Source organism: Lemur catta, chromosome 1, assembly GCF_020740605.2.
Source record: "Lemur catta isolate mLemCat1 chromosome 1, mLemCat1.pri, whole genome shotgun sequence".
NCBI lineage: Eukaryota > Metazoa > Chordata > Mammalia > Primates > Lemuridae > Lemur > Lemur catta.
This window is the reverse complement of record NC_059128.1, coordinates 26829034-26839785: the sequence shown is the minus strand read 5'-3', so window position 1 is coordinate 26839785 and position 10752 is coordinate 26829034. Positions and strand designations below refer to the sequence as shown.

The following is a 10752-nucleotide window of genomic DNA, read 5'->3' as shown; positions in this document are numbered from 1 at the left end:
ACTAAAATGTCTGCACACAGGGATGCAATTGACAAACCCCACAACCTGACTTCCAATGGGTCCAGCCACTTACAGGGGCCGGGGTTAGCAGAACATTTAATACATGGTGGTCCCCGCCAAGCCCGGCCTATGTGGATCCAGCTTTCCTCATAAAACTGTCACTTCTGGCCAAGAGCCCAGCACAGGCTTCCATTTTTCTTTTGGAAAAGCTCAAGGGTGCCAGCTGATACCTGGAACAGGCACAGCACACAGATCATTCAAGAAATACTGGTTGTAATGGACAAACTTTGAGCTGGAGAGGACTTCACAATGTTAGACCAATTTCCTTGTTTCGGGCCGGGCGTGACTCATGCCTGTAATCCTAGCACTCTGGGAGGCCGAGGCAGGTGGATCGTTTGTGCTCCGGAGGAGACCAGCCTGAGCAAGAGCGAGACCCCGTCTCTACTAAAAATAGAAAGAAATTATCTGGACACCTAAAAATATATATAGAAAAAATTAGCCGGGCATGGTGGCGCATGCCTGTAGTCCCAGCTACTCGGGAGGCTGAAGCAGGAGGATCGCTTAAGGCCAGGAGTTTGAGGTTGCTGTGAGCTAGGCTGACGCCACGGCACTCTAGCCCGGGGAACAGAGTGAGGCTCTGTCCCAAAAAAAAAAAAAAAAAATTTCCTTGTTTCCACAGGAGAAATCAAGGCACAGAGCCTGGAAGAGACTCCCCTAGGCCACACAGCTGGCAGGAAACAGAACTAGACTCCGGATTGCCAGTTCAGGGTACGCTATTCTACAGCTTTGATCCACGAAGATCTGGCGTGAAGACTCCACCACCTGTTTACCACTTACTACTTTTTCTGCCCCTCATCTCACAGTCTCCTTTGCCTTTCCACAGCAGTGGCAACAAAGCTGCTTCAGGCCGATCAGTCGCCTGCTGACCAAGAAGGAATCCACCACTTCGGAAGAGCCACCCTGCAAACTACTCCGCCCCCGACGCCGTGCCCGGCCCTGCCCCCAAGCGTGCCGGCCCAGACACGCCAGGCTTGGGCGGAGCCGAAACCACACGCCCCGCCCCCTCCGTAAGCCTGCCCCTATTGGCGTTAACAGACAGAAGTCGCGTCCAATGAGAATGAAGGGGGGGCATCCATAGCCCTATCGGTTACGACCACACAAAAGCGGGCACACCCAACTGGCTGACGCTACACCTTGGTCTTTCTGGGTCCTTCCACGCTTGGCTCCTGCTCCTGCAGCGCTGAGCCTGAGGGGGAGCCGGAAAGGACTGTCTGAACAGGTAGGCCCGTGCTGGCTGGGGTGCCCGTCGGCGTCGGTCCGAGGGCTGCCGCTGGCCCCGCTGCAGAGCTGGGGTGGGACCGGGCGTTGGAGGGGAAGGCCGGGGAAAGGGGCGGGGAGGAGCGAGCACGTGGAACGCTGGCCCGGCCTGGCGTGCTGGGGCTGGGTCGGGCTCCGTGGCGCGTGGGGCCTGGCGAGTTCTGTGGAGTTGGATCTGCCCTCGTAGGGTGAGGGCACCCGAGTTTAAGGTACCCCGAGACCTGTCGCTGCGCAGGGCCTGAGTGGAAGAGCGTTTTCCCAAGCCCTGAGGTAGGAGGCCCCACCCATACCGGCACCGGCCGGCCGGTGGGCCCTTGGGGGCGGTTTCCCCAGGTTGTGGTCGGCCGTGTCAGACAGGTCGACGCAACCGCTGACGCGTCTCGAGCGCGTAGCAAGTGCTAGGCGCTGTGCTGGCTGCTTCACAGGCGTGGTATCTGTGCCCGACGCAGACAGGGGCGCAGTTTGGGTGGCACTTGCCCAAGGTAACGCGCGACCTCGTGAATGGTGGAGCCGGTTTGGACCGGGCCTTCAGTGCGTTCACCTCCACGCTGCGGTGTGTGTCGGCGGGAAAGCCCGCTTTGCCACATCTCGTGGCCCGCCCGGTGGCTTCGGTACCCACGACACTCCCCTCTCCTCGGTGGTCTACAGACACTGTCTTGTGAATCGAACTGCGCAGCAAGGAGGGAAGAAAACTGATGGGACAACGTTCTGGAGGAAATAAAAACTCCAAAGCCCCAAGCTCTCGTTTTAAGTAACAGTGGAAAATATACTGGAGGTGGTGTCCTGTGGGTAACCAGCCCGGGGGTCTGACACTCCGAGGTGGAATCCCAGTGCCACCGCTGTTTGGGTATGGTACTGAGCCGTTTAAGCCTGTTTCCTCATTTGTAAAATAGAGTTTAAAACAACAGTTCAGGGTGGGCGTTAGTACAAAGCCTGCCGCCTGAAGTATTTGTTATGTAAGTTTTAACAGAAAACCTTATTATTTTTTTTTACACTAAGCAGATAGTCCTTACCGAACCGTCTGCATTTTTCTGCTTCCCTCCAGCCCTCATCCGTGTGTCCACTTTTTGTGGCAGCTTTGCAAGCCCGTGCCATTAGCGTTCTTCCTGTTGCAGTCCTGTGATCGCCAGGATCTTACCGGATTCCCCTGTTGGATATTTAGGCTGCGTATTACTTTAAATATTATAGTATGCCATAGTAAACAGATCTTTCTTGGTTTTGAGATAAAATCAACATACCATAAAATTCACCCTTTAAAAAGTACAATCCAGTGGGGTTTTTTTTATTATATTGGTAGGATTGCAACCATCACCGCTAATTCCAGAACATTTTTATCCTCCCTTGGCTCTAACGTCTCAGACCCCCGATTGTGGGGCTCCAGCCCAGGCTAGGCAAGGGCCCCCAACCAGGAGGGATCGGCCAGGGAATTCTGGAGTCTTTCTCCTGCTATGAATTTTGGCTTTGTGCCGCCCTTTGCGTTCAGCCACCTACCTGGGCTGCTCGCAGGGGCGAGCCTGGCCTTTGCAGGGCCTACACCGTGGGGGTATTGAGGCCAGGCCTGGAAATGGAATCTTGGAGGCGGGGAAGGTCTCTCAAACCAGACGAATCATATTGGAGAGTTCTGCAAAATTTTTGCCGCTCTGGTTTGGAAAATCTCGCAACATAGCTGACTTCACAGTGAATGAAGTCTACAGAGGTTCGTCTCGATATATTCTGTATACTAAATGTACACACACCGTACATATACTGGTTTGCTGTGTTAAACCTCAAAGTGAATTGCTTTTGAAATGGGGGGAAAAGTAAAGGAAATTTGTGCTGGCCCAAAATGAAGGTTTTAAAAAATAGTACACATCCAGTCATTTCAGCACCTTGCCTAGTGATATGTGATTTTACAGTGGATGTTCCATGTGTGTGTATGTATTTGAGACAGGGTCTCCAATATGTTGCCCAGGCTGCAGTGCAGTCAATGGCTATTAACAAGCTTCATCATAGCAAACTGCAACCTCCAACACTTGGGCTCAAGCCATCCTCCTGCCTTAGCCTCCCAAGTCTGGAACTAGGGGTGCCACTGAGCCCAGGTTCTCCTCCTTTTTTTTTTCCTTAAGATTATGGGTCCCAAAGCATTTTACTTTCTTTTTTTCTCTTCTTTTTTTAATTATTTGGGGGATGGTCTTCCGGTGACAACCAGAAAACCTGCTAGACAAATTCTAAAAGAGCTGTAACACTCCAGAGCATTTTATATTAATGCACTGCACCTATTTGGTAATGCTATAGTAAGTAGGTGTAAAACCCAAAAGATCTAACAATTCCAACTTCAATTCTATTACATGAAGCCTTAAGTAAAAAGACCAGTTTGTTTTGTTTTATTGAAACTGCCATTGAAGCATGAAATTTCATTACTTGATCTGTAAGTTTACCTTTCAACAAGAACATAATCAAACAATAAAAAAGAAATGTGACACCACGACAACAGTGTTTTACAGATATACATAAAGCATGCGTTTGGGCTTAAATAAAAGTCATGTTCAGCTTGATTCTGGTTTTAAAACAAAGTTGCTGTCATATTAAGATACCATATTTGGTACCACAGTTTTTGGAAAGCTAATGATTTAGTGGAATGTTGCAGAGGAAAAAACAAGCAAATGTGGGGATGGCGCAGAATGCTGCAATACAGGGCTTTTCAACCTTGAAAAGAAAGGAAAGAAGCACACATGGAACATACATCATTTAAAAGCCTAAAAATTTTACTAAGCTACCACCTAGTTAATAAAAGGGTACACAGTCACTCCTAAAAATATAAAACAGTTTAATTAGATCCTTTATGAACTCATTTGGGATAACTGGAAAAGGCAGTTATTCAAAACAGAAAGACTTTCTAGAAAGCCTTTTTTTTTTTTTTTTAATAAGCTCTGGCAAGTTTTATTAAACAAAAAATGTGCATGGTTTACTTTCCACCAGTCTGTTCTGGCATGCTTCTAATGAATGATATCAGAATCAGCTGAATCAATGGTAGCCAGTGTGCATACTCTGTAGTATTTTCCGCATGCTTTACCCAATTCAATATGATTGCCACTGTAGTGATGGACACCAGTTTTGGCCAACATGGCGTAGTACTCTATTTCAGATTTCCTCAAAGCTGGGCAGTTGTTGGTGAGGATGACCAGTTTTGGTTTGCCTTGTCTGATCAGAGTCTGCTTGTACCCCAGCACATACTTTCCATTTTTCATAGCACATTGGAGCCTCAAGTTGATCTACTTCTGCCACTTTTTTGTCTTTTTGGCCACCATCATCCTGCCTTAGGTGCAAGATGCCCCCAACCAAGAGTAGCCACCAAGATGGCCAGGGAGCGAGAAAGCTAGAAAGCTTTAAAAAAATAAAAAAATAAAAAGCCTATACCAGTTAACAGTCACTCCCCATTCTGTACTTCCCCCAACATCCCCCACCTCACCTCTGGAAACTACAAATCTATTCTCTTTGGATTTGCCTATTCTGGAGATTTCATATACGTGGAATCACACAGTATGTGGCCTTTTGTGTCTGGCTTCTTTCAGTTAACATGTTTTCAGGGTTCATCCACACTTAGTGCATATCAATACTTCATTCCTTTTTAATGGTTGAATAATCTATTGTATGGATGTGCCACATTTTGTTTATCCATCAGTTGATGGAAATTTGGGTGGTTTCCACTTTTTGGCTATTATGAATAATGCTGCTGTGAACATTAGTGTCCAAATTTTTGTATAACTGTGTTTTCATTGCTTCAGAGCATATACCTAGGAGTAGAATTGGTAGGTCATATGTGGTAACTGTATGTTTAACCTTTTGAGGAACTGCTGGGCTGTTTTCCAGAGTGGCTGCAGCATTTCACAATTCCTACCAGCAGTGTATGAGGGTTCTACTTTCTCCACAACTCACCAACAGTTATTATCTGCCTTTTTTTCTTTTTTTAATCATAGCCACCCTAGTATGAAGTGGCATCTCATTGTCGTATTGATTTGCACCTGCTTAATGACTAATGATGTTGAGCATCTTTTCATGTGTTAATTGGCCACTTGTGTATCTTCTTTGGCAAATGTCTATTCAGAATTTTTCTTTTTTTAAAAATTTTTTGTCTCTTTGAGTTGTAAGAGTTCTTTATTCTGGATCCTAGATCCTTATTAGATACGGAATTTCCAAATATTTTCTCCCATTCTGTAGGTGGGTTTTTTGCTTTCTTGATACTGTCCTTTGATGCATGGAAGTTTTTAATTTTGGTGAAGCCCAATTTATATATATTTTCTTGTGCTTGAGGTGTTATATTGAGAAACCATTGCCTAATCCAAGATCATTATGATTTACACCTTTGTTTTCTTTTAAGAGTTTTATAGTTTGTATAGTTTGTATAGTTTCTGTAATTTTCAGATTATTATTGCTAGTGTATAGAAATACAGCTGATATTTAATATATTGATTTTGTGTCCTGCAACCTTGCTGAACTCATTTATTAGCTCTGGTAGTTTTTTTTGTGTGTGGATTCTTTCAGAGTTTCTATATATAAGATCATGTTATCTGCAGATATAGTTTTACTTGTTTCCTATTTTGATGCTTTTTGTTCTTTGTCTTGCCTAATTGCCTGGCTAGACCTTCCAGTACAATGTTGAATAGAAATGGTGAGAACAGACATGTTTGTCTTGTTCCTGATTTTAGAGGGGAAGGCATTCAGCCTTTTCACCATTAAGTGTGATATTAACTGGGGGTTTTTATTCGATGCCTTATTAGGTTGAGAAAATTACCTTCTATTTCTAGTTTATTGAGTGTTTGTATCATGCAAGAGTGTTGGATTTTGTCCAGTGTTTTTTCTGCATCAATTGAGATAATCATGAGAGTTTTTCCCTCATGTTTTCTCTTAATACTGTGTATTACATTGGGAGTTGGGAGTATAAAGAGAGTGTAATGCAGAATGATAAGTGCAAGCATGAACTGTAAAGCAGCCATTGAGAGTGAACTTCGTTTGCATTTGTGGAAGACATACTTCCCACTCCTGAAATAGGCTTCTGAAAAGAGGCCAGGCACGGTGGCTCACGCCGGTAATCCTAGCACTCTGGGAGGCCGAGGCAGGAGGATTGCTCAAGGTCAGGAGTTCGAGATCAGCCTGAGCAAGAGCGAGACCCCCGTCTCTACTAAAAAGAGAAAGAAATTATCTGGACAGCTAAAAATATATATAGAAAAAAATTAGCCGGGCATGGTGGCACATGCCTGTAGCCCCAGCTACTCAGGAGGCTGAGGCAGAAGGATCGCTTGAGCCCAAGAGTTTGAGGTTGCTGTGAGCTTGGCTGACGCCACAGCACTCTAGCCCAGTCAACAGAGTGAGACTCTGTCTCAAAAAAATAAAAGTACTGAAAAGATACCATCTTCGTCCTAGCCTTTAAGCCCTTTCTGTATTTGGAAGGCTTCTGTTAGTGTGGCTTTTTAAAATGATTTTTGCTTCATCTTGCCTAATGACATTAGCTGATGTTGTCAGCCACCCTTACTCTACTGCAGTGCATGAACCTGTGCCTGTATGAGTTAGTGGTGTAGAGATGTTCTCCCTAGCCAAAATCAGCGCTCACCAGTGATCTTATCATCTGCTGTGTCCTTCTGATTGGGCAGCCCCTGTTGAAGATAATGGTGTAGGCCGGGCATGGTCCTGCCTCCTGGTGATCTGAAGTCTTTGACTACCAATACATGTGTTCCTCACTGTATTCATGCATTATTACATAATGAAAGCAAACTAGAATCACTTCAGGTGCAGAATGTGTGCTATAAAACTTTGACCTTTTTATAGAGTTGGTAATAATAATAAACTTCGTGTCAGTATGGCCTGTGTTTCTTACCAGTCCTCTTGGCACTGTCCGTACATGCTTTGCTTCCTGTGCACAGTGCCTTTCAGCTTATAACTTAACTAGTAATAAATACAACTTTATTCTTTGGCTGGGGAATAAGATAATTGATTCATAGGGAAACTCACACATGTGTTTAGGAGCCGTTGTTGTGGACAATGAATAAAATGATGATACCATTGGACTTGGTGAGGGTAGTGATATTATTTACAGAGGAGGGAAATAATAGATAGCTAAAAGAGCAAATTGGGAGTTAGGGAGAGATCATGAACTCACTTTTGAGCCTGTTAAGTTTGCTGGGACTATGGAAATAGAAGACAACAGTTTAGGAGCTTGATGCTCAGTAGGGATAATAGGGTGCCAGGGTTTGAGATGAACCTAGATGAACCTGCGTTGGTGGATGAGATGGTGTTAAGTGTGAAAAGAGGAGGATCTAGGCGGAAAACACACACACAGAGTGTGTGACCCAGGAGAAATGAGCAAAGGATTAATTTGGCAAGTAAGAAGAAAACCAAGAGAAAGATATTGCAAAAGCCAAAGGAAGAGCGAAACTTCGTGGTGTGTGTCACATGTTGCAGGAATAAGGGCCAAAAAGACACCACTAACTTGTGCAAGTAGGTGAGCATTAATTAATATGTCAGCAAGAACATTTTAGGAGAAAGGTGAGGATGGAGGAGGCCTGACTGCAGTGGACTGGGGAATGATGAGAAATGAAGATGTTTAATTTGTGTGTGTAGACCGTTCTTTCAGAATATTTCCATTCCTTTTGGATTAGAGATGGAGCACGTACAAATGGAAAACCTGGGCATGTTTGTAAGCTGAGATAAGGAAAGGGAGACATTAACATATGTGAGAACAGATGTCCGCAGAATCCCTGGGAAGGGATGAGCTCAACTGCCAGGTGGGATGGGTTTGCCTTGAAAAGGCACAGGGACACCTGTTTGTCCAAGACAAAAGGGGAAATAATTAGTAAAGGCAGGTATTTCTGGAGTGGATGGGAGAGAAGTTAGGGTATTCATGCCTGGTAATACCTCTTGTTTATGGGATGGAGAACTGCTGTCTGCTACGGGAAATGGGAAGGAAGTGGGAAGGGATGTCAGGAGAGTGCTGGAGGCAGCCCTTTACAGTAAGGCTTGGTGTGGCAAATTTGATGATAACCTGGAGTGGGCCATCCTCTTACCTAATTTTAAGCATGAAGCAACTGTCAAGAAGCAAACAGAAAAGCATGAGCACACACGCATGTATATAATATTCTTTTTTCTCTTTTAGGAACAGAAATGAGTAAAAGGTGGCCAACTAGGAGACGACATGGGAGAAGAATCTATCAGCAGAACCCTTGGTTCAGACTACGCAATTCTAACGAGAGGAAAGTATGCCCAGGCTGGAGGTCCAGCTTGTGCCCAGTGTTGTTCTGTCATTATCCATTATATCGCAACTCACACACTGGTGTGTGTGTATCACTGGGGGCCGTCAGAATGCAGATTCTGATTCTGTGAATCTGAGGTGGGGCCCGAGAAGAGTCTGCAGGGCATGTTTCTGCTGCTGGTCAGCCCACCACACAGAGTAGTGGGGAGATATGGACACACTGTTCCTTCTTTCCAGAGTGATCATCACTTCTATTCAGAGCATTAGCCATGAAGCTAGAATTAGATATCTGAAACAACTGGAGAGCCATTTCTCCACATTGTGGGCTTTATATTTCACCCAGTCTTTATGGAAACCTAATTTTATTAATTCAGTCTAAGTCTTGGGAAAAGGATATATAGTCATGCATCACTTAGTGAGGGGGATATGTTCTGAGAAATGCGTTAGACAATTTCATCGTTGTGCAAACATAGAGTGCACTTACACAAACCTAGATGGTATAGCCTACTAACACACCTAGGCTATATGGCACAGTCTATTGCTCCTAGGCTATAAATCTGTACAGCATGTTATTGTACTGAGTACTGGACAATTGGAACACAATGGTGAGTATTTGTGTGTCTAAATGTACCTAAACATAGAAAAGGTATGGTAAAAATATGGTGTAAAAGATAAAAAGATAAAAAATGGTACACCTATATAGGGCACTTAACATATATGGAGCTTACAGGACTAGAAGTTGCCCTGGGTGAGTCAGTGAGTGAGTGATGAGTGAATGTGAAGGCCTAGGACATTACTATACACTGCTATAGAATTTATAAACACTGGACCCTTAGGCTACACTAAATTTATTCAAAAAATATAGTAATTGTGCTACAGTGTCATTAGGCGATAAGAATTTTTCAGTTCCTTTATAATTTTAAGGGACCACTGTCCTATATGTGGTCCGTCATTGACTGAAACATCGTTGTGTGTCACATAACTGTAGGGTTATATATATTTATGTTACAAATGTGTATGTGTTAATAATATACTACATAAAAATGTATAAACAATAATACAGTATCACCAGTGCGGTGGCTCACTCTTGTAATCCCAGCTACTTGGGAGGCTGAGGCAGGAGGATCACTGGAGTCCCAGAGTTTGAGATTGCAGTGAGCTGTGATGATGCCACTGTAGTTAAGCCTGGGCAACAGAATGAGACCTCTTCTCTAAAACTAAAATAAAATAAAATGGACAGAGTCCTAGTTATAGGGTCAGAAGCTGTCAAAGCTGGAACAGATGAACCCAAAGAGTAACAAAAAGCATTTAGAGGTTGTGAAAAGAACAAGGGCTTTAGAGTCAGGAGGTCTGGGTCAGACACCCTGCTTTCCTGTGTGAAATTAGGCGAGTTACTTAGTCACTCTGAGTCACTGAAATTCTTGTACAAAACAGGACTAATAAAACCTTTCATGAGGTAATGTATGTAAAGCCCTTAACTGGCTGCCTGGTTCTGAATAGGCCTCATTACATGGTGGGCCTTATTAGGTGCACATTCCCAAATCTTACCCATTATTGTAGAAAGATCAGGACAGTGCCCAATGTTTGTATGTTTTGTAAAGAGAACCGTGGATACTTTTTGGGCCCCAGGCCCTTCCCGCAAGAGCACATTGTGAGCAAAATGTGATCTGTAGAAGAGAGTCCCAGCTCGGCTTTGGCAGAGTAGCGTGGAAACCTGCTGGCCAGCCACCTTCTGGGCTCCATGTGGAAAGAATGGAGCAGCGGTCCTTGGACTAGAAACACACATTTGTCATGACACTTAATCCTTCTTCCTCCTGCTGATCACAGATGAGCTGGCCTCATGAAACTCTGGGCCATGAAAAGGGGAATAAATAAATTTCCCCCAAACTGTGCATAGCATTAATATTTATAGAAGAAAGAGAACGTTCTTTCATTCCTTCAACCTAGTTTTGCAGTTTGTGAGTTTGTGTTCCTTTTGGTGTATATGGTGGGGTAGAGGGTGTTTTTGATTTTAAAGTGAATTTTATTGGGATTCTAAAATAAGGTCTTGCTTTATCATCATGTCCTTTTTTTTTTTTTTTTTTTTTTTTTTTGAGACAGAGTCTTGCTCTGTTGCCCAGGCTAGAGTGCCATGGTGTCAGCCTAGCTCACAGCAACCTCAAACTCTTGGGCTTAAGTGATCCTACTGCCTCAGCCTCCCGAGTAGCTGGGAC

General features: G+C 44.3%; 2 protein-coding genes and 1 non-coding gene across 7 annotated transcripts in view; 1 reads left to right on the top strand and 2 right to left on the bottom strand.

The window, feature by feature from the left end:
* The first annotated feature begins 1112 nt into the window (after positions 1-1112).
* The window catches only part of DCAF4 (DDB1 and CUL4 associated factor 4), a 30655-nt gene continuing 21015 nt past the window's right edge, over positions 1113-10752 (top strand). For 3 of the 5 annotated variants that reach the window (XR_006738163.1, XR_006738159.1, XM_045564483.1), the window contains exons 1-2: positions 1433-1587; positions 8444-8540. Coding sequence is in view for 3 of the 5 variants with exons in the window: in XM_045564483.1 (XP_045420439.1) it covers positions 8452-8540 (89 nt within the window). In the remaining 2 variants the exon portion in view is untranslated. Of the gene's footprint in view, positions 1280-1432; positions 1588-8443; positions 8541-10752 lie in introns of those variants that run through there. The other 2 variants (XM_045564489.1, XM_045564502.1) reach the window with 2 other exon arrangements.
* LOC123631248 lies at positions 3483-3544 on the bottom strand. The gene has a single exon (XR_006733093.1). It is a non-coding gene; the product is annotated as a U7 small nuclear RNA (small nuclear RNA).
* LOC123647220 (60S ribosomal protein L30-like) lies at positions 4293-4544 on the bottom strand. The gene has a single exon (XM_045564524.1). It carries the CDS (start codon positions 4542-4544, stop codon positions 4293-4295), a length of 252 nt encoding a protein of 83 aa, XP_045420480.1.

Bases quoted from the DNA above. Each gene is read 5' to 3' on its own strand.
- LOC123647220 (XM_045564524.1), bottom strand. From the start codon at position 4,544: ATGAAAAATGGAAAGTATGTGCTGGGGTACAAGCAGACTCTGATCAGA.